Here is a 21,763-nt window from a genome sequence, read left to right on the forward strand (position 1 = left end):
ATTGATTTTTGAATTTAAATATGTATAAAATATTTCTTTGTGTTTAAAAATGTGTTTATAATTATTTTTCAAAGTAGTTTTTTTATTTTAAAACATATCAAAATATTTATTAATAAAATTATTGTTGATATTAGATTATCAAAATGATTTAAAAATATAAAAAATAAATTTAAAATAAATAAAAAAATAATTTTTTAAATTTTTTTAAAATTCATTTTAAACATAAAAATAAATAGTATTTTACAAAACTTAGTTAAAAATTATATAAAACTGTATTTCAAATTTAATTTTTTAAAATATCGTATAATATAAAATACAATTTAGTTTATTATCAAATATTTTACTGTATTTATTATATTATAAATATAAATACAGTTGTAAAACAAGGTATTTTTATTTGTTTGTTTACGTAATTGCTTATATTTTTAAAGTAAATAATAGCAAATACTTATTTAATAAAATAAAAAAATATTATTTATTATTCATGGATATTTGTGTTTCAAATACAGTGTTACTGAAGGCAGAAAAAGGCTACTTCTCCTCTTCTCTGAATAGTAATATTAATTCATTTTTTATTATTTATGTGAATAATAAAAAGTATTTTCACTATACTTGGCAAACCAAATTTAATTCAAAGCTTGAATCAGGTTTGGCTTAGTAAATAAAAAACTAAATTAATTTTTTTATTTTTAATTATATTTTATTTAAAATATTAATATTTAACATTATTTAATTATACTATATAAATTAAACAGAAATCACTTGATAAAGTAGTACGTGTAGAATTTGATCGCAATTTTAATTTTATCCTTAATGATATTTTATCTGATATTATTGAGCATTTAAAAAATTAAAAAAAAACTATAGTCATTATCAGATATATTTTGTACGTGATGAAATTATAAATAATTTAATGAAAAAATAAAAAATATTAATATATATTTTTTATTTATTTCATAATATAATAGTAGTAGTTAAATTTATAATATTTAAATTAACAACCAATAATATTAATATATATTTTTTAAAATTATTTTATAATTTTAATTTGAAAAATATTTTTAACTAGATATATTAAATTATTTTTTATTTAATTTTAATTTTAATTATAATTTTAATCAAATATATATAAATACTAAACTAATTTTAATTAAAAATATTTTTTTAAAATTATAATTATAAAAACTACAACGATGCGTGACAGAATATAAGAAAACAAAACACTACAGAATTGTTTGGCACTGCACTGTGGGTGTGATCGATAATAAAAGTAAGACTAAGGTGTTTGGTAATCTCAAGCGACTCAAAACACTACATAATTCACGCATGCTACTCCGTGCTCTCCTCTCACCGACGCTTTTTTCTTGCAACAAAAAACGGCTAACAGCTCTGTTCCCTTCCCCTCTGTTTGATTAAAGTAAAATCCATAAAGTCATCCTAGCACAAGCTGCGTTCAAGCGCTTCTTGGGTGAAATGAACTGGCCTTTCGAGGGAAAGATTGAACCTTGTGAAGTGGAATCAGCTCCAAAAATTCTGCTATATATAGGAATGAAAGAGGTGTTGGTGTTTGAACCACAGTTGATAAGGTAGTTGTTCGTAGGAGTGAAAGAGGTGGAGAAAGAGAGGAGAGAGAGGTGGAGACGAAGATTTTTCATTTCCAGAATCTAAACATTAACACAACAAAAAATTTGAAAGCTTTCTATTAATCCATTAATTAAAAAGTATTTTGAGTTCACCTGATCCACTAGCTAGCAATGATATAATTATGCACTGAGATGGTGGAGACGAAGATTTGTTATGGTGGGGAAGTAGGAGCATCGAAGCTGTAGGAGCCCCGTCGAAAAGGAAATGCGGACAGGTAAATCCCGAACAGTGAAAGGCTCCCTGTACAAATATAGATGTATGTTTTTTTAGTTAATTTTACTATTAAAACTTGTATAAAAAGAATATTAATCAAATATAATAATTTTTTTAATTATAATTTTAACTACAGTTTTAATTAAATATATTAAATTTTAAAATAAACTTTATAAAAAATATTTTTTATTAAATTACTTTTTTAAAATTATAACTACGAAAACAATTACAATAATAAAAGCCTCGCAGAAACTATTTTCTGATGTTGATAAGTGATTGTTCATGGAAGACTGATATTATATGAGTTGTTGTCATTGTAAAGTATTTTTTATTTAAAAATATATTAAAATTATTTTTTAAAATATAAAAAATAATTTTATATAAAAACCGTGATTTATTTATTTTTTTTTGTTAAAAATTAGTTTTTTTATATTTTTATATTTTTTTTATGTGATGATTAAAATTTTTATATTTTTATATTGTTTTGATGTGATGATTAAAAAATAATTTTTTAAAAATAAAAAATATATATTTTTAAATAAAAAATAATTTAAATCACAATCATTATTACAATTCTAAAAAGTTATAACTATAAAATAACGATAGAGTTATTGCCTCTGACATCATCGGACATTCTTGATGTTCAAGAGGTCATTTCTCTATTACCAGTGGTTGGTTCAATTGGCTCACAACTTGTTTATGTAAGCGCAGTTTTGAGTTCTTAAAAATAGAATATATTATTAAAAGAATTCTACCCTTTAATAAATCGATCTGAGTAGTTGGATTCAATGGATTTTTAGATACTCTGATGCAGGCAAAGAAAAAAGAAAAGAAAAGCATTCCTCACGTTTTATTTAAAAACTGACAGCAAAGCTCAACCACATCCTTTCATGCGGTATATATAGCTTCAAGGACCATTGATGTAACCATAGCAGGAGGGTGGCGTGTTAGGTTAATTTTGGGGGTGCGTGAAGCTTTTTTAATGGCTGTCTGCTAAACCTAGTGGGCTACTTGCTTGGCTAGCTTGGGGTCTGGTCTTCTCGTTTCTGGCACGTAAAAACCACTTCAGGCGAAATGAAAGAGACCGTTCATCACTTTCCAGTAAACATCTTGGGGACATCCTCAGCAGTACTCGTGTTTTGGTTGCTGTGTGTTGCAAACTTGACCTTTGTTCAAGCTGATATTCATGGAGCTGGAGAGCAAGCACTTGCCAAGATCGACATTTACAAAACCACTCTGGCGCTTGATGGCTCCGCTCTCATCACCGCCTACCCTCGCATTCTTGGCTCTCTGGTAATGACTCTAACCCTTTGATCCTAATCTACCTCTCACAGCTTTGGCTATGTTGTCATAAATATTTTTAATCCAACATGGATGCCCTGCCATCTTTTCGACTGGATACATAGATTTAATCTTGCTGCCTGAAAGCTGCACTTTCTATCTATATTTTGTCTCAATTTTTAGTAATGATGGAAGTGTTGTGTTTTCCCCTCATTTTTTAGGAGGAACAAAACCTTCAAACGTGAAATCTGCATTAAAAAAGTATAATAACTGGACCAATCAGTTCAAAGATGTTCTTGTACAACAGTACTCGACTGTTGCTGGATTTTTATTTCGTATTAAAAAGCGGTATTTTGAATTAGGAGCGGGAAAAAAAAATTGAAGAACCAATTTAACTGAGAAAAAGAAAAACCCGTAAAATTAATCCTTAGAGACCTAAAATATTGTTTTTAAACTTGACATCATGTATGATAACCCCAACCATTCATCATATTATGTTAATATAATTTTATTTTCAGCCAGAATCTAGTTATTATACAACATACTGTAAGGAACACATTGTAGGTAACGTTGTTTAAGAATATTTTCTTAACAAACATGGCATGTAATTCTTAGATTTTTTCCCCTTTATTCATGTGATTGCAGGGTGAGGATTCTGAATGGATAACGGTGAATATTATGAACGAAAAGCCATCTGCAGATGATTGGATCGGAGTTTTCTCTCCTGCAAACTTCAAGTAATCCTCTTCAATGTGCCAATATGAACTGCCTGGTCATGATTCTTTGTGCCTGTAATACTGTGATTAACTAGTGCATTACATCAATTGACACTTGGATCTTTTTCCTCGCATGTCAAGCTTTTTCTACGTAGAAATGCTGTTGTAGGACCAAAGTTGATAACTACAACGTATAGGAAACTTCATGCTCATTTGAGTATTTTACGAATTACAACAACTGTATTTTGATATGGCAGCGCATCCACATGTCCACCACAAGATGATCAATGGCAGGAAACTCCGTATATCTGTACAGCCCCAATAAAGGTGTGTACAAAAGTGATTGTAGACATTGAGTTAGGTTAACAGTCGAATCTTACAAGCCAAAACATTTCTAATTTCATCTGTTATGTTGGATGTCCGTGTTTTAGTACAAGTATGCGAACCATAGCAATCCGGAATACACAAAAACAGGAAAAAGTACTTTGAGATTTTTGTTGATAAATCAGCGAGAAGATTTTGCCTTCGTATTATTTTCTGGCGGGTTGTCATATGTGAGTTTTCTTACTCCTTTTTTTTTGCTTTTGTGCTGCATCATCATTTTATTCTTACTGTCCGAATGATTTACTTTCGAGGAATGCTTATGATGTTGTAAAATGGCCTTGTTCTTGCTCAATTTCTTGCAGCCGAAACTGGTGTCTGTTTCAAACAAATTACAGTTTTCGAATCCAAAAGCACCAGTATACCCGCGGCTTGCTCATGGAAAATCTTGGGATGAAGTGAGTCTTTATAGACAATATTCTCACATATCTTTCAATGAAGTTTGTCTGATTTAACTATTAACCCCCATAAACAAGCTAAGGGCATTCTAGTGTTGTATACTGAGTCTTAAAGCATATACTCGTCTTATAAAGTTCCATGTGAGCCCATGTATGATTTTCATGTGTGTGTGTGAGAGAGAGAGAGAGAGAGAATGGAAGTTATATAACCCTGAAATATAGTTTTTAACATCAAGATGATAATAATGGTGTTTTAACTTTCCAACATCGACTTTCAATGTTTGGCTTAAGCAAACATTTTACCACTGTTATTGTCGTTATTGAAATGTTACTGAATTTATATGTTTCACAGATGACTGTAACATGGACTAGTGGTTATAATATAGATGAAGCTGTTCCATTTGTTGAATGGGGCATGAAGGGTGAAACTCCAAAGCGCTCACCTGCTGGAACATTAACATTCAAGCAGAACAGCATGTGTGGTATGATTTGGTTCACCTGCACATTACAGGACTTTTTTATTTTTTTAACCTACTCGTATTCTTTATCACATTCAATTGTGTCTGCTTGAAGGCATGCGATGATGAGCTTGTTTTCACTTCCCAGGTTCACCTGCACGAACAGTTGGCTGGCGTGATCCTGGATTCATACATACAAGTTTTCTGAAGGATTTATGGCCTAACACAGTGTACGGAATTTGGAAACTTACCTTTCTATCACTGAAAAAGTCTCAACACTACTAATTGGTCATGTTTTTTCAGGTATACATACCGAATGGGTCATATCTTATCTGATGGTTCATATGTTTGGAGCAAGGTGTTTTCATTCAAATCATCTCCATATCCTGGACAAGACTCATTACAACGTGTCATAATATTTGGTGACATGGGGAAGGTATGTATGTTGTCTTTGACAATCTTAGCAACCTGTGCTTTTATATCAGCAATGAGGAGATCTATATTGCTGCTTGTATGCTCGTTACAAATTTAAATGCACAATCTGTACTTCTAGCCTTCTTTAATCTCGCATTGGAATGGACTAGTAAATGGAATAACTTTAACATGTCTATCTTCTAGTTATTATTGTAAATTATAGTGCTTGATAAACACAAGATCGTCTTTTATGGAAGAAAACATTCCATATGACTTGTGCATACGTTGAGATTTACAATTCTATCAAATGTCTTTCAGGCAGAGCGTGATGGTTCAAATGAGTACAGCGATTATCAGCCTGGTTCACTCAACACTACAGACCAGCTCATCAAGGACTTGGATAACTTTGATATAGTATTCCATATAGGAGATTTACCATATGCAAATGGGTACATTTCACAGTGGGACCAATTCACAGCACAGGTGCAGCCCATTACATCCACTGTTCCATACATGATTGCAAGGTTTGCACCCTTGCTCTTGAACGATTACAAATGTGTTGGACACACACACACACACACACACACACACACGGGGTTTACAATAAGCTTATTTGGAATGTTTTCTTCTCTGCAGTGGTAATCATGAACGTGACTGGCCAAATTCAGGCTCCTTTTATGACACTCCAGATTCTGGTGGAGAATGTGGTGTGCCTGCAGAAACCATGTACTATGTTCCTGCTGAGAACAGAGCTAAGTTTTGGTAAGTTGCATAAAATGTACCTCAATTAATTCTCAGATTAAGGATGTTGTAAAAGAATTATATTAACAAAAATAAAATAAATAGGAGGAAGTAAGATAACAAGCATTGAACCGTGACATTTGAACCCTGAAGCAGCCTAGGATCAACAAGTGCACCTGTATTTTGTAGTTCTACTATCCAGTCTAGTTTTGTGATGAAATCAATTAAAATCCATAAACACACAGGTACTCGACGGATTATGGCATGTTTCACTTTTGTATAGCTGACTCTGAGCATGACTGGAGAGAGGGAACTGAACAATATAAGTTCATTGAAAAATGCCTTGCATCCGTTGATAGACAAAAGCAGCCATGGTTAATCTTCTCAGCGCATCGTGTCCTTGGCTACTCGTCTAACTCTTGGTATGGCCTAGAGGGTGCATTCGAAGAGCCCATGGGGAGGGAAAGCTTGCAGAAACTTTGGCAAAAATACAGGGTAGACATTGCATTTTATGGACATGTCCACAACTACGAGAGGACATGCCCTGTTTACCAGGTATGCACAATTGCAGTACATGTATGATTTTATCCATTACAAAGAATTGGATACAGATGCCAGTTGTGGCATGCTATTTGTAAAGGCTGCATCCTTTTCTTTCTAAGAGTTGCAGATGACAATTGCATTTACTTAATAGTTTCTTTAATTTATGGTGAAATGTTAAATCATCAACTATAAATCTGCATTTTGAGCTCTAATTTAGATGGCCGTACCTGTTGGGGCAATTGATTTCATGCTTAGAAAAGGTTTGAAGGGTATTTAATGATTGCCAGAAAGTGATACATAACATCTATAGTTTGGAAAAACATCTTGGCCTTGTGAAACTATCACATCCTTTCATTGGCCATTGGTCACCAGTCCCATTATAGCTTTTAATTGCTTCTCCTCAAATTCCTCAATATTGTGACTGCAAGTTTAGATTATTTTCATTTCATTTTGCTTATTTTTACTCTGTGTTGATGATGTAGAATCAATGCGTGAGCAAAGAAAAACATCATTATTCAGGCACAATGAATGGAACTATTCATGTTGTTGTTGGTGGGGGAGGAAGCCATTTATCAGAATACAGCAGCGTGATCCCAAATTGGAGTATTTACAGAGATTATGACTTTGGATTTGTCAAGTTGACAGCATTTAATCATTCATCTCTGCTCTTCGAGTACAAGAAAAGCAGCGATGGAAAGGTCTATGATTCATTCACCATTTCAAGGGACTATAGAGATGTCTTGGCCTGTGTGCATGATAGTTGTCCAGCAACTACTCTGGCAACTTGAATCGTCTGTAATAAAAATTCCATGTCAAAAGACAGAAGCATTCTTCTTGGAATGTTGCTGTAATACATAGCAATGCTCTCTGATGGAAAGGTTTTCATGGAATTTATTCTTCATGTTTATTCTGCATCTCTGCTACTCCATTATGAGCTCTGTGTTAACACGATAGGATATTTTGAGCCAAGAACTTCAGGATGAGAGGAAGATACTCATTAAATACTTGGGAATCTAACATACTTAATTGAACTATAGATGTCCGCCCACAAGTTTCTTGGTTGTTTGAGAGTAATCTTGACCATGTGGTCTTAACACTTCAGAAAAAACACGCCACACCTGATGATGACTTGATTGAACTTGTTCTTCAACACAAATTCACTGTTTAGGTGAATACATGATTATTTCAAGGTGGGTCACGACTCAGTACATAAATATGACGAATTCTATTGTCTAGAAGTCTGAAAATTTTATTTCAAAGTAAGTTCGTTCACGCAGGCGGTGTAGTCTGGGGGTCTTCTGCTTGCGGAGCAAGGTGGCAAGAGCAGTAATTACCTTTATAATGGTTTGACTTATATTTATTTATTATCTACATTATGAAAATATATTTACGAAGTCATTCCTTTAAAAAATATTCTACTTTGAACGAATTAACTGATAAATCAAACTTTTGTTTTCCTAATTGTTCAACGTTAACCTTTGAATGCATCTCCACCAACTAATTTTTCAATGAATGCATCTCCATTAGCTAATTTTTCAATGACTTCAGCATGCCGCTTCTCCCAGAATTTTTCAATGAATGCATCTCCATTAGCATGCCGCTTCTCCCACGTATCTTATATTAGTGTTTGAAAAGGAGTTGAATTTTTTAAAATTTTTAATTTTTAATTAAAATTAATTTTTTAAATAGTTTTATATCATATATTGATGTTAAAAATAATTTTTTAAAAAAATAAAAAATATTTTAATATATTTTTAAACAAAAAACACTTTAAATCATAATTATTATTGCACTCTCAAACACCCCTTAAAACTCTTTGCTTGATTGTTATAGTGATAGTTTTTATTTTTTAAAATATTTTTTATTTAAAAAAATATCAAAATAATAGTTTTTTTAATATTCTGATATATTAAAATATTATATTTTAAGACTTTGTGCTCATTTAGTATTGCGACATCTTATAATTTTTAAAGTGTTTGTTATTTAAAAAAATATCAAGTTGATGATTTTTAGGTATTTTAATAGGTTTTAATGCACAATTATTAAAAATATCAAGTTGATGATTTTTAGGTATTTTTTATGGTTTTAATGCACAATTATTAAAAATAAAAATTTTAAAAACATTATTTTGATGAATTTTTAATTAATAAATACTTTTAAAAAACACTCTTCTATATCAAATTACCAAACACTCAATTCATCGCATATAAATCTAAGATATAGTCAAGTTTAGTTATAATGTATTTTATAATGTAAATTTTGAGATGAGAATAGGTAAAACTGGCCTTAATTGACATGTAAGAAAACAATTGAAGTTCTTTTGCTTAAATGTTTAATATTATAATTGTTAAACTTCATGTGCCAAATTGGAAAATCTATAAATTAAATGACTAATTGTTTCTTATGTGATTTATTTCCTTAAAAAAAGTCTTAGATTTGTGAAGGCAATGAAACATTCAATACCTGTATTTACACCCCTTATAATTAAATATTAGATTTATTTGGAAATATATTAAAATAATATTTTTAATATTAATATATAAAAATATAAAAATAAATAATTCAAAATTTTATGAAGTGATGGTCTCTCCGGTCTACCCCGAGACGCACACTGATTGGTCTTTGCTTGCGTTTATTTTTCCATTTAAATATTCTGAAGTATCTTTTCTACAATATTTTAAATTATTAGCTACCGTGTTAGTCAAGTAAGTAGCAGCAGCAAAATCTGGTTGATTAATTCATTTCTCCGCCGATAGAAGAACACGAAAATTCAGAAGAGATTGTAAAAGTTTCTTCGTTCTCTCAACCAAAGAAGCTACGGTAAGCATTCCGATCTCTCTCTAACTTTTTTTTTTCATTTTTGAATTTCGATTCGAATCAATAAAATGTAATCAGGGTTTTGTTGTTTTCGTTCGACATGGTCGTTATCCTCTTAATACTTAACTCTGCTCATCCATCCTAGTTAGGGTTAGAGTTAGGATACAAAGACTATCCAAGTTATCTATCTGGTTAGGGTCTATCATCCTTACGTTTTGCTTTTCTTTTAAATCGAGTTTTGGTTTCTAACTTTAATTGTTGTGTTTGATTTGGAAATTCAATAATGGCGCATCTGGGTCGTGGTGCTGAGGCACACGCTCGATTCAAGCAATACGAGTACAGAGCCAATTCCAGTCTGGTTCGTACTACTGATACTCGACGACGTGATGCTCATGAGCTCACTGGTGAACCTGAGTCTCTCTGGGGCAGGATTGACCCTAGAAGTTTTGGTGACCGTGCTCACAGAGGGAGACCTTCTGAGTTAGATGAGAAGATTAACAAGGCTAAGGGGAAGAAGAAGGAGCGTGGTGCTCTTTGTGAAGCTGTCCGTGGTTGTCAAGCTAAGAGGCGCCGCCTTAGAGAGGAGAGTGTCCTTACTTCCACTGAGGAGGGCGTTTACCACCCCAAGACCAAGGAAACTAGAGCTGCCTATGAAGCTATGCTAAGTGTCATTCAGCAGCAATTGGGTGGTCAGCCTCTTAATATTGTTAGTGCTGCCGCTGATGAGATTTTGGCTGTTCTCAAGAATGAGTCTGTTAGGACGCAGGACAAGAGGAAGGAGATTGAGAAGTTGCTGAACCCTATTCCCAACAGTATGTTTGATCAGTTTGTTTCAATTGGTAAGCTTATCACTGATTACCAAGATGGGGGGAATGGTGCTGGGGTCTCCGTTGCTAATGGTGATGATGTCCTTAATGATGATGTGGGTGTTGCTGTGGAGTTTGATGAGGACAATGAAGATGAGGAAGGGGATAGTGATCTGGATATGGTGCCACAGGAGGAGGAAGAGGATGATGATGTGGTGGAAGCAGGTGGCTCTGGGGCCATGCAGATGGGTGGCAGAATCGATGATGATGAAATGAGGGGGGCAAATGAGGGAATGAACATTAATGTTCAGGATATTGATGCCTATTGGCTACAAAGGAAGATTTCACAAGCTTATAAACTGCAGATTGATCCACAACGGTGCCAGAAGCTAGCAGAAGAAGTGCTGAAGTTACTTGCCGAGGGAGATGACAGGGAAGTTGAAACGAAGTTGCTGTTACGTCTCCAGTTTGATAAGTTCAGCTTTATAAAGTTTCTTTTGTGGAACAGGCTGAAGATTGTCTGGTGTACACGTTTAGTTAGGTCCAAAGATCAGGAGGAGAGGAAGCAGATAGAGGAGGAAATGATGGGTTCAGGTCCTGATTTGGCAGGGATTTTGGAGGAACTGCATGCCACTAGGACAACTGCTAAAGAGAGGCAAAAAAACTTGGAGAAGAGTATAAGAGAAGAGGCTCGCTGGCTGAAGAATGAGGCTGGTGGAGATGGGGATAGGGGTTGGAGAGGACTTGTTGATAGAGATGCTGAAAGTGGTTGGTTGAAAGGCCAGCCTCAGTTGCTTGACTTGGACAGCATTGCTTTTGAACAGGGTACTGGCCTCTTGATGGCAAACAAAAAGTGTGATCTTCCTGTTGGTTCTTTTAAACATCAGAAAAAGGGTTATGAAGAAGTTCATGTACCAGCATTGAAGCCACGGGCAATTCCTCCTAATGAGACGTTTGTAAAGATATCAGAAATGCCAGACTGGGCTCAACCAGCTTTCGAAGGGATGCAACAGTTGAACAGGGTGCAGAGTAAACTCTATGAGACCGCCCTTTTCAAGGCAGATAATATACTCCTGTGTGCTCCAACTGGAGCAGGAAAAACCAATGTTGCAGTGCTCACTATACTTCAGCAAATTGCCTTGAACAGGAATCGGGATGGTTCATTCAACAATAACAATTATAAGATAGTTTATGTGGCTCCAATGAAAGCCCTTGTAGCTGAAGTTGTGGGTAATTTGTCCAATCGTCTGCAGGAGTATGGTGTCCAGGTGAAGGAACTAAGTGGAGATCAAACAATGACCCGCCAACAAATTGAGGAAACTCAGATAATTGTGACAACCCCTGAAAAGTGGGACATTATCACCAGAAAGTCTGGTGATCGCACCTATACTCAGCTGGTGAAACTACTGATTATTGATGAAATTCATCTTCTTCATGATAACAGAGGACCTGTGCTTGAGAGTATTGTTGCAAGAACCGTTAGGCAAATTGAAACAACAAAGGAAAATATCCGGTTGGTGGGGCTGTCAGCTACACTCCCTAATTTTGAGGACGTGGCTTTGTTTTTACGGGTCGATCTGGAAAAAGGGCTCTTCCATTTTGACAATAGCTACAGGCCAGTTCCTCTTTCTCAACAGTATATTGGAATCAATATAAATAAGCCACTGCAGAGGTTTCAGTTGATGAATGATATCTGTCACGAGAAGGTAATGGATGTAGCAGGAAAGCATCAAGTTCTCATCTTTGTCCACTCAAGGAAGGAAACAGCCAAAACAGCTCGAGCAATAAGGGACACTGCACTCGCTAACGAAACTCTAAGTAGATTCTTGAGAGAGGAGAGTGCAAGTCGTGAGATTCTCCAAACTGATTCAGAATTGGTGAAAAGCAATGATCTCAAAGATCTTCTGCCCTATGGCTTTGGTATTCATCATGCTGGGATGACAAGAGGTGATCGTCAACTTGTTGAGGAGCGCTTTAGGGATAGGCACGTGCAAGTACTGGTTTCTACTGCAACTCTAGCTTGGGGTGTTAACTTGCCTGCTCACACTGTGATTATCAAAGGGACTCAGATTTACAATCCAGAAAATGGAGCATGGACTGAACTAAGTCCACTGGATGTTATGCAGATGTTGGGTCGTGCTGGCAGGCCTCAGTATGATTCATACGGGGAAGGGATTATCATCACAGGCCATAGTGAGCTGCAGTACTACCTTTCTTTGATGAATCAACAACTTCCCATTGAAAGTCAGTTCGTATCCAAGCTGGCTGATCAGTTGAATGCAGAAATTGTTCTAGGATCAGTTCAAAATGCCAGGGAAGCTTGCCACTGGCTCGAGTATACTTACTTGTATGTCCGGATGATGCGAAACCCCACGCTTTATGGCTTAGCACCAGATGTTCTTACTAGGGATATCACATTGGAGGAGAGGAGGGTTGATCTGGTAGGCACCGTACTCTTTTATATATATATATATATATATATATATCAATTGGCTTTCTTTATTTGCTATTAGCTCCAGGCATGTGTTACATATGTTAGATTTGGTTTTTGGTATCTGTGCTTTCATCTGCTGTCATTAGATCATATGTGTCCCATTCAAATTTGTGCTTTATCACACGGATTTTGCATATTCAATGTTTTTTAAAAAGCTGTTCACCGTGTCCCCTGTGTCTTCATCATCATTGCTTTGTTCTCCCTATATGGATCTCTTGAGTGCCGAATATCATTTTTAATGTGTGATGATATATTAGGTGCTTGGATTGGCTGGTTGCATTAGCACACGACATCACTAGTTGAGTGGGGATAGGTTATCATGTATAATTAGTAACTCAACTTTGTCTGAACTTGTGAAGATATGTTTATGGAGAATATGCATTTCTATAACACATAAACTATTGACTTATGAATTGGAAACCATATTAAGTCATGGTATACTGGACTAGAAATTCGGGTATCCAATGTCTTCTTTCAAAACTTGAAACTCACTGTCATAAGATGAGATTGCTTATGAAATGAGTGGAAGAGGAAAGCATACACCACCAACAACTAAGCCTCCATTTGTAACTTTTATGGACATGGGGAAAGAGTTTGGGTTTCAAGCATGTTCTTGGTTTGAATAAACTATAGTGTGATTGTCTTCCTCTGTTCCCCTTATCTTTGTTCTTTCTTTCTTTAATCACTTGTTAGTTTGAAATTGATGTGGTATTGTCGAATTTCCTTTCATCTGTCTAGTTTTCCAATATAATTGCAATGTCATTTTTTTCCAGCCCTTATTTGTCTTCCGTAGGAAATTTTCATTGCCTGTATTGACAGATGTTTTCAATTTAAATTAACTGTGGTGGCTGGTTTCATCTGCTAAAAGTAATGTTCCTAATTATTTTTCAAAAAGTCTAATTGTGTTTTAATGGGCTTTTTTTCTTTTTGCAGATACATTCTGCTGCTACTATCCTGGACAAAAATAATTTGGTCAAGTACGACAGGAAGAGTGGATATTTCCAGGTGACTGACTTGGGTCGAATTGCGAGCTACTACTATATTACTCATGGGACAATGTCCACATATAATGAGCATTTGAAGCCAACAATGGGAGATATTGAGCTGTGCCATCTATTGTCACTAAGTGAAGAATTTAAATATGTTACAGTTAGACAAGATGAGAAGATGGAACTGGCAAAGCTTTTGGACTGTGTTCCAATTCCTATCAAGGAAAGCCTGGAGGAGCCTAGTGCCAAAATTAATGTTTTGCTGCAAGCATATATTTCTCAGCTAAAGCTTGAAGGGCTTTCATTGACATCTGACATGGTGTTCATAACTCAGGTTTGTGTTCTTCTAATTGGCATTGCAGTTTCTTCTTTCTTTCTTTCTTTTCCAGTTAGATTCTTGATTTGTATACAACTTTTATTCATTTGTTTCTGTTTTCTTTGAAGAGTGCTGGTCGTCTTATGCGAGCTCTCTTTGAGATTGTCTTGAAAAGAGGATGGGCCCGGCTAGCTGAGAAGGCTTTGAATTTGTGTAAAATGATTAATAAGAGAATGTGGAGTGTCCAGACTCCTCTTCGCCAATTCCATGGGATCCTTAATGAAATTCTGATGATGTTGGAGAAGAAAGATTTGTCATGGGAAAGCTACTATGACCTTAAACCACAGGAGATTGGTGAGCTCATCCGTTTTCCCAAGATGGGCAAAACACTGCACAAGTTCATCCACCAATTCCCAAAGTTAAACCTTGCAGCACATGTTCAGCCCATTACTCGCACTGTGTTGAGGGTTGAACTTACAATAACTGCAGACTTTCTATGGGACGAAAACATTCATGGATATGTGGAGCCATTTTGGGTTATCATGGAGGATAATAATGGTGACTCTATTCTTCATCACGAGTACTTTATGCTGAAAAGGCAGTCCGTTGATGAGGAACAGGTTGTGGACCCCACACTGAATTTCACAGTGTTGATCCATGAGCCATTGCCACCTCAGTATTTCATTCGTGTTGTGTCAGATAAATGGCTTGGTTCACAAACAGTTTTGCCCGTCTCTTTCAGGCATCTTATCTTGCCAGAAAAGTATCCACCTCCTACAGAGTTGTTGGACTTGCAGCCTCTGCCTGTGACCGCGTTGAGAAATCCATCATATGAAGCTCTTTATCAAAATTTTAAGCATTTTAATCCAGTGCAAACTCAGGTCTTTACTGTTCTTTATAATACAGATGATAATGTCTTGGTTGCTGCACCAACAGCTAGTGGGAAAACTACCTGTGCAGAGTTTGCCATATTGAGGAATCACCAAAAGGGACCAGAGTGTGTAATGCGTGCAGTGTATATTGCTCCTCTTGAAGCAATTGCCAAGGAACGCTATCGTGATTGGGAGAGAAAGTTTGGCCAAGGTCTTGGCATGCGTGTTGTTGAATTAACTGGGGAAACAGCTACAGACTTGAAGCTACTTGAAAGGGGTCAAATAATCACCAGCACTCCCGAGAAATGGGATGCTCTGTCTCGACGATGGAAACAGCGGAAGTATGTCCAGCAAGTTAGTCTTTTTATCATTGATGAGCTTCACTTGATTGGGGGTCAAGGTGGTCCTGTCTTAGAGGTGATTGTCTCTAGGATGCGGTACATTGCTAGTCAGATAGAGAACAAGATACGGATTGTGGCTTTGTCTTCCTCTCTCGCAAATGCCAAGGATCTTGGGGAATGGATAGGAGCTACATCTCATGGCCTTTTCAATTTTCCTCCAGGTGTGCGTCCTGTGCCCCTGGAAATACACATTCAAGGTGTTGATATTGCCAATTTTGAGGCAAGGATGCAAGCAATGACGAAACGAACATATACTTATATTGTCAAGCATGCAAAGAATGGTAAGCCAGCTATTGTCTTTGTTCCCACAAGAAAGCATGTGCAACTCGCCGCTGTAGATCTGATTACATACTCAAGTGTGGATGGTGGAGAGATGCCAGCTTTTCTGTTAAGGTCTGAAGAATTGGAACCTTTCATTGGAAGGATCCAGGAAGAAATGTTGAGAGCCACTTTGTGCCATGGAGTTGGGTACTTGCATGAGGGCTTGAGCAGCTTGGATCAAGAAGTTGTGCACCAGCTGTTTGAAGCTGGGTGGATTCAGGTTTGTGTCATGAGTAGTTCATTATGCTGGGGGTTGCCTTTGTCAGCACATTTAGTGGTGGTGATGGGAACTCAATACTATGATGGGAAAGAAGATGCTCACACGGATTATCCTGTCATAGATCTTCTGCAGATGATGGGTCATGCTAGCCGACCTCTTCTGGATAATTCTGGAAAGTGTGTCATCTTTTGCCACGCACCTCGTAAAGAATATTACAAGAAATTCTTATATGAAGCATTTCCTGTGGAAAGTCATTTGCACCATTTCTTACATGATAATTTTAATGCTGAAGTTGTTGCTGGAGTTATTGAGAACAAGCAGGATGCTGTTGATTATCTCACATGGACTTTCATGTATAGGAGGCTCACTCAGAATCCAAACTACTACAATCTCCAGGGAGTTAGTCACAGGCATCTTTCTGATCACCTCTCAGTGCTTGTTGAGAACACATTGGCTGACCTAGAAAAGAGTAAATGTGTTGGTATCAAGGATGACATGGACCTTTCTCCTTTAAACCTTGGCATGATAGCGTCTTACTATTACATCAGTTATACTACTATAGAACGTTTTAGCTCCTCTCTGACTCCCAAAACAAAGATGAAGGGTCTTCTGGAAATCCTCGCTTCAGCCTCAGAGTATGTGCAACTGCCAATACAACCTGGGGAGCAGGAGGTGCTTCGAAGATTAATCAATCATCAGAGGTTTTCGATTGAAAATCCTAGATATGCTGATCCACATGTGAAGGCTAATGTGTTGCTACAAGCCCATTTCTCTAGGCAATCTGTGGGTGGGAACCTAGCATTGGAACAGCGAGAGGTGCTTCTTTCTGCCAGTAGATTGCTTCAAGCAATGATTTATGTCATTTCAAGCAATGGCTGGTTGAACTGTGCTCTCCTTGCTATGGAAGTTAGCCAAATGGTGACACAAGGGATGTGGGAGCAAGATTCCATGCTTCTACAGCTTCCACACTTCACAAAGGAGTTGGCTAAGAAATGCCAGGAGAACCCGGGAAAGAGCATTGAGACAGTGTTTGATCTGGTAGAGATGGAAGATGATGAGAGGCGTGAGCTTTTGCAGTTGTCAGACTCTCAGGTGCTAGATATTGTGAGGTTTTGCAATCAATTTCCCATCGTTGATATGTCTTACGAGGTGACGGATGGTGATAATGTGAGGGCAGGAGAAGACATCACTTTGGTTGTCACCCTTGCAAGGGATCTAGAGGGGACAGAGGTGGGACCTGTTGATGCCCCAAGGTATCCTAAAGCCAAAGAAGAAGGGTGGTGGCTTGTTGTCGGTGATACCAGGAGCAACCTGTTACTTGCCATCAAGAGGGTTTCCCTTCAGAGGAAGTCAAAGGTGAAGCTGGAGTTTGCTGCTCCTACAGATGCTGGAAGGATGTCATATACTCTCTATTTCATGTGTGATTCTTATCTTGGCTGTGACCAGGAATACAACTTCTTTGTTGATGTCGGTGAAGCTGCAGGCCCAGATGAAGACAATGAAGGAGAGTAAACTGCAGTTAGATATTTTTTTCCCTTCTCATTTTTGTCTCTTCCAGTAGCAATATTGGAATTTAAAAGAATAGCTGGCTAATCTTTCTAATCTTGGTGTATTTGCTTTTGTTTTAGGAGATGGTCATATATATAGTTCATGCTGTCGGTGGAAATGACTGCTTTGAACATGCATGACAATGTGATGAAGATTTAGTTTCAGGTGGCAGTGCCTTGCTTTTGCAGACTTGGTAGAGTTGGTACCCAGATGAATTTTCTTTCGTGGTTCATTGCTTGTTTTCTTCGTTACTGAATTTGTAATTAATGTATATAATTTTCACTGCACTTCTTGATGGTGCGCCTTTTTTAGGTTAAAGTTGCATTATCATGATCAGGTATTTATTGATTGAGTTGGGTAGGATGTATGGATCAATCATCATCGTAACCAAGAAGAAGATGGCGATGTTATGATTTTTTGTACTTCTTTCATCTCTAGGAAGTTGATTGCAGGAATTGACGAGTGCTGAGGGATGATTTTCTCTTGCCGTGGCCTGAGTGAGTACTCGTTATTATCGATGAACATGATTTCATATCAGAATCAGATTGTTTTTTACCATATTTCTCACGGGCTATTCGACTTGTTTTTATTTAATGAGAATCATATTTCGTGTGGACTAAATTTGTTCCAAGTAGTCAGCTAACGAAAACTTACGGTGAATTATGAATGTATACTGAATGGATTCAAGAGGCATTTCGTATGTGAACAACATACGCATGCTTTTAGGCATTCTGGCTGCAGCAAGGATGATCTTGATTACCTCAAACTGTGATCAGAATATGTGGGAATTGTTTGGAATGATTATAATGGTTTTTTTTTAATTATTAATATAAGTGTTCGGGTCAATTTATCTACCTCTTAATTAATTTTATATATTTTAAACTTAATGATTATATAATTTTTTTGGAAGCTGTCAATTTATCTACCTCTTAATTAATTTTATAAATTTTAAAATTAATAATTATATAATTTTTTTGGAAGCTTCGAAGATACCTGAACTTGAAAATAAATGTATCAATTCTTTTTAGTTAGAAAAAATAATTGAAACGAGGGTAGCTACTTGCAACCATACTGAGATTAACCTCTTGATGAATAAAAAAGGATAGGAAACAAGAGAAAAAAGGAACCTGCTGGTCTTTTCACTTAATAATTGTAACTCCAGAGCTTCACAAATTTTGTTTGGATAGGTATCAAACTATTTTAATATTGCAAGAAAAAAAATAAAATTACAATAATTAGCATTTGTTTATAAATTAACTCACACTCAAGTTAGATTGTTGATGAGATTTATTTTCTTTCTTAAAGTTTGAATTTAAAAAAATAATGACTGTCAACAAAAAATAAATAAATAAATAAAACTATCCAAATCATAAACAACTTGTTACTAAGTATATAAACATTTTAGGTTTGGATAATTATAATTCTTAAAGATAATATAACATTGAGCTAATTACTATAAGCAAAGCAAAGGATCAAATTGATCCCATTTTTTTCTTAAAGCTTTCAACATTAACGTGTAATACGTTATTAGTTCCCTTAATTCCGAATATTAGCATGTTTTTACGGTGAAAAAGTATTTTTTAAAAAAGAATTTTTTTTTATGTTTTAATATAAAAGGTATTAAAAAAAACCTGCTGCTCTAGTAACGAATAATCTCTTTATAATTTTATTTTATTTTTTATTTTTTTTGTTGGCAGGGAGATGATCATAAAACGAGTCTTCTGGGTGAGAAAACAAAGGGAGGGCGCAACTAAAACGATGTCGCTTTGTTCTCGTCCTATCTAGCACAAGAGGGAGGGGGGCGGGAGTTGTACCAGCATTTTGCTGCCCAGAAATAGGTATGGAGTTGAAGGCTGCTTAATTTAGGGCTTGGTGGAGAAATACTCTTTCAAACATCAATTTGTTAGACGTATGTTGTTAAAAATTGTGTAATTAATTAAATATTAAAGAGTTGGAGAAAAAATGGAGCATAGTTTATGGAATCATTTGCCGTTACTAGTAAGAGCAAACTCTAAAGAATCAGTAGAGTGCATTCTTCAAGCTCTCTGGCGAACTCGTCAAACTGGTCTCGATTCCGCCGACCGACTTGTCATTCGCGACATCCTCCAACTCCCAAACGACACCGATCTCGACCCCGTAAGCAACTAAATCATCTTAGGGTTTCGTTTTTTGAAAAATGATTTCATATTTTTTTCTTTACCTGTTTCTGCAGTTATTGGTTTGTCTTCGAATGCTGATTCGAAGGTGTGTGTACGAGAATGTAAGCAAAGATGATATTCAGAAGTTGTTTCCTGAAGAGGTTTTGCCGGAATTGCAAAGGTTGTTGACGCTTTTACTTCAAAAGTTTCAGACAGAGTGGCGAGCGGATGTGTTCAAAGATCAGGTAATGTTTGTAGGTCTTCGATTTGTGTATGGTGAGATACGAGGATGTTGAGTTTGAATTTTAATTTTTGCTGTTCAGGTTGATTTTCCACGGTTGAAGGCAATGACATGGAATATGGCGAACCAGGATGCAACGGAAGGGACTGATCCTGTCGCTGTTATCAATTTGAAGGTATTGAATTCACTGTTTGGGGCTGTGGTAGAATATTAACTTGTGCTTAATTTGGACCAAATTCTTGGATGAGATTTAAAAGTGTGTACATTAAAAACGTCGAGAAAGGTCATGAGCTGATTATGTTTTAATCAGCTATGATTGTGCTCTGTGCAGCTTCAAGATGATACACAGTCTCACTCAGAAGTGAAGTTCCAATTAGGTAAAGATACTCTAGAAACAATGGTAAAGTCTATGTACTGCATAAGAGACCAATTGTCTGACTTGGTAAGTTTTGCACTTGAAATTTACGTTGCTTTTCCTTATGCATATATTATGAGGTGCAATTTTGTTTGTGATTTGTAGTTCGGTTTTCGCTGTGTTTAAATGTTGTCTTCCATCGCAGGGTGGGGCATCAAATAGGCAGTTATCTCAGGGAACCAACATAGTCTAGGAAGTTAGTAACTCTTGCTTGTAGCAATGCCTGAAATGGAATGGTATGGGCCATGTCTTTGACTTGGAATCTATCCGCTGCAAGATTTGACATGGTATGTTGTTATATTGATTAAACTATAGCAAATTATGCGGAGATGTGAAGATTTTATATTGTTTATTGCTGTTGGGGGCACAATATCTTAACTGTAATGGTCAAGGTTTTGTTCACCAGAAGATGTCTCTGAACCAGTTACACTTTGGACATTCTTTTTACACATGCAGTGCCCCACCACTTGAAAGAGAGAAACCTTTTGTTGATCAGGAGCAAGAATCATTGGGATTCTTTTGGCAATAAAGAACATTTAGACATGTAACCGTGCTTAGTAGTTTGTATTGTGGAGTCAGTGATGATGTTACTGGTGAATGGTTTGTTGGTCATGTCACTCATGGCATGTAACTATGCTTAGCAGTTTGTATTAGGAATGAATTTTAGTTTTTGGGAAAAAATAATTGAATCCTTTGACAAAATGCATCTCTGCTTATAAGGATCAGGTCACTAGTGTATATTTATGCATCATCACTTGGCTTCTAATAGCAAAGGATTGAAGCACATCTTACATGCATGCTCGAAATTGATAACCTAGCTCCCAGTTGAAGAGTTCATTTATTTTTGTGTTTCAAAAGTGTTTTTAAAAAAAATATAATTTTTTTATTTGCCTCAAATTAATTATTTTTAGTGTTTCCAGATTATTTTGATATATTTTGATGTATTAAAAAAAATATTACTTGATGTATTAAAAAAAAAATTATATTGTTTGGTTGGGAAAGTTTCCTTGCTATTTCCATTTCTGTGGAAGCAAGACTTTTTTTTGTTTCTCAGACGTAACAACACATGATGCAACAAAAAAGAGCAGTTGATATTATCAGTTTCAGATTCTTGATGTCACGTTTTTCGCCATTACTTGGTGGTGTAAGATTCTTCTGTTATGTTTTTATTTTACATCACATGGTAAAAGCAGGGTGGAGCCTTTACCTTCTTCAGTCCAGAATGAAGAGCGAGACCGAAGGTTTGCCTGGCGTTATTTTAATGTGCATCTGTCACAGGCCAACGGTTTAGGATCTCCTAGAAGTAAAGTTCATATTCATTGAGTTCGTGGTCGATGGAGGAAGGCCAAGCATTTAAAAATGCAATATTAAAAAATGCAATATTATTGTGGTCGAT

General features: G+C 35.8%; 3 protein-coding genes across 6 annotated transcripts; all 3 read left to right on the forward strand.

Annotated features, from left to right (window-relative positions):
* Positions 1 to 2,761: 2,761 nt before the first annotated feature.
* Positions 2,762 to 7,701, forward strand: LOC105139426 (nucleotide pyrophosphatase/phosphodiesterase-like). 2 transcript variants are annotated; one of them, XM_011045848.1, is made up of 12 exons: positions 2,762 to 3,150; positions 3,784 to 3,875; positions 4,112 to 4,181; positions 4,286 to 4,408; positions 4,541 to 4,633; positions 4,986 to 5,115; positions 5,240 to 5,321; positions 5,395 to 5,527; positions 5,824 to 6,029; positions 6,142 to 6,267; positions 6,492 to 6,801; positions 7,272 to 7,701. In XM_011045848.1, exons 1-12 carry the CDS (start codon positions 2,932 to 2,934, stop codon positions 7,575 to 7,577), a joined length of 1,890 nt encoding a protein of 629 aa, XP_011044150.1. In that variant the 5' UTR covers positions 2,762 to 2,931; the 3' UTR covers positions 7,578 to 7,701. The 2 variants fall into 2 exon arrangements, with proteins under 2 accessions (XP_011044150.1, XP_011044151.1); XM_011045849.1 differs by having other exon boundaries at positions 6,142 to 6,231.
* A 1,830-nt stretch (positions 7,702 to 9,531) lies between these two features.
* On the forward strand, positions 9,532 to 17,743 carry LOC105139427 (U5 small nuclear ribonucleoprotein 200 kDa helicase-like). 2 transcript variants are annotated; one of them, XM_011045852.1, is made up of 4 exons: positions 9,532 to 12,853; positions 13,840 to 14,229; positions 14,340 to 17,543; positions 17,654 to 17,743. In XM_011045852.1, the coding sequence occupies exons 1-3, from the start codon at positions 9,890 to 9,892 to the stop codon at positions 17,535 to 17,537; spliced, it is 6,552 nt and encodes a 2,183-aa protein (XP_011044154.1). In that variant the 5' UTR covers positions 9,532 to 9,889; the 3' UTR covers positions 17,538 to 17,543; positions 17,654 to 17,743. The 2 variants fall into 2 exon arrangements, with proteins under 2 accessions (XP_011044154.1, XP_011044153.1); XM_011045851.1 differs by lacking the exon at positions 17,654 to 17,743 and having other exon boundaries at positions 14,340 to 17,652.
* Positions 17,744 to 17,985: 242 nt separating this feature from the next.
* LOC105139428 (COMM domain-containing protein 9-like) lies at positions 17,986 to 21,069 on the forward strand. 2 transcript variants are annotated; one of them, XR_844974.1, is made up of 7 exons: positions 17,986 to 18,070; positions 19,271 to 19,709; positions 19,786 to 19,956; positions 20,035 to 20,127; positions 20,284 to 20,394; positions 20,513 to 20,654; positions 20,824 to 21,069. XR_844974.1 is itself a non-coding variant. In XM_011045853.1 (6 exons), exons 2-6 carry the CDS (start codon positions 19,536 to 19,538, stop codon positions 20,558 to 20,560), a joined length of 597 nt encoding a protein of 198 aa, XP_011044155.1. In that variant the 5' UTR covers positions 17,986 to 18,070; positions 19,271 to 19,535; the 3' UTR covers positions 20,561 to 21,069. The 2 variants fall into 2 exon arrangements, 1 of the variants encoding a protein (XP_011044155.1); XM_011045853.1 differs by having other exon boundaries at positions 20,513 to 21,069.
* The last annotated feature ends 694 nt before the right edge of the window (positions 21,070 to 21,763 follow it).

This window comes from Populus euphratica, unplaced genomic scaffold, assembly GCF_000495115.2.
Source record: "Populus euphratica unplaced genomic scaffold, PopEup_1.0 scaffold92.1, whole genome shotgun sequence".
NCBI lineage: Eukaryota > Viridiplantae > Streptophyta > Magnoliopsida > Malpighiales > Salicaceae > Populus > Populus euphratica.

Bases quoted from the DNA above. Each gene is read 5' to 3' on its own strand.
- LOC105139426 (XM_011045848.1), top strand. From the start codon at position 2,932: ATGAAAGAGACCGTTCATCACTTTCCAGTAAACATCTTGGGGACATCC. The intron at 3,876-4,111 runs GTAATCCTCTTC...TTGATATGGCAG, and splicing joins TTCTCTCCTGCAAACTTCAA to CGCATCCACATGTCCACCAC. The intron at 4,409-4,540 runs GTGAGTTTTCTT...AATTTCTTGCAG, and splicing joins TTTCTGGCGGGTTGTCATAT to CCGAAACTGGTGTCTGTTTC.
- LOC105139428 (XM_011045853.1), top strand. From the start codon at position 19,536: ATGGAGCATAGTTTATGGAATCATTTGCCGTTACTAGTAAGAGCAAAC. The intron at 19,957-20,034 runs GTAATGTTTGTA...TTTGCTGTTCAG, and splicing joins CGGATGTGTTCAAAGATCAG to GTTGATTTTCCACGGTTGAA. The intron at 20,128-20,283 runs GTATTGAATTCA...TGCTCTGTGCAG, and splicing joins TCGCTGTTATCAATTTGAAG to CTTCAAGATGATACACAGTC.
- LOC105139427 (XM_011045852.1), top strand. From the start codon at position 9,890: ATGGCGCATCTGGGTCGTGGTGCTGAGGCACACGCTCGATTCAAGCAA. The intron at 12,854-13,839 runs GTAGGCACCGTA...TTCTTTTTGCAG, and splicing joins AGGAGAGGAGGGTTGATCTG to ATACATTCTGCTGCTACTAT. The intron at 14,230-14,339 runs GTTTGTGTTCTT...TTTTCTTTGAAG, and splicing joins ACATGGTGTTCATAACTCAG to AGTGCTGGTCGTCTTATGCG.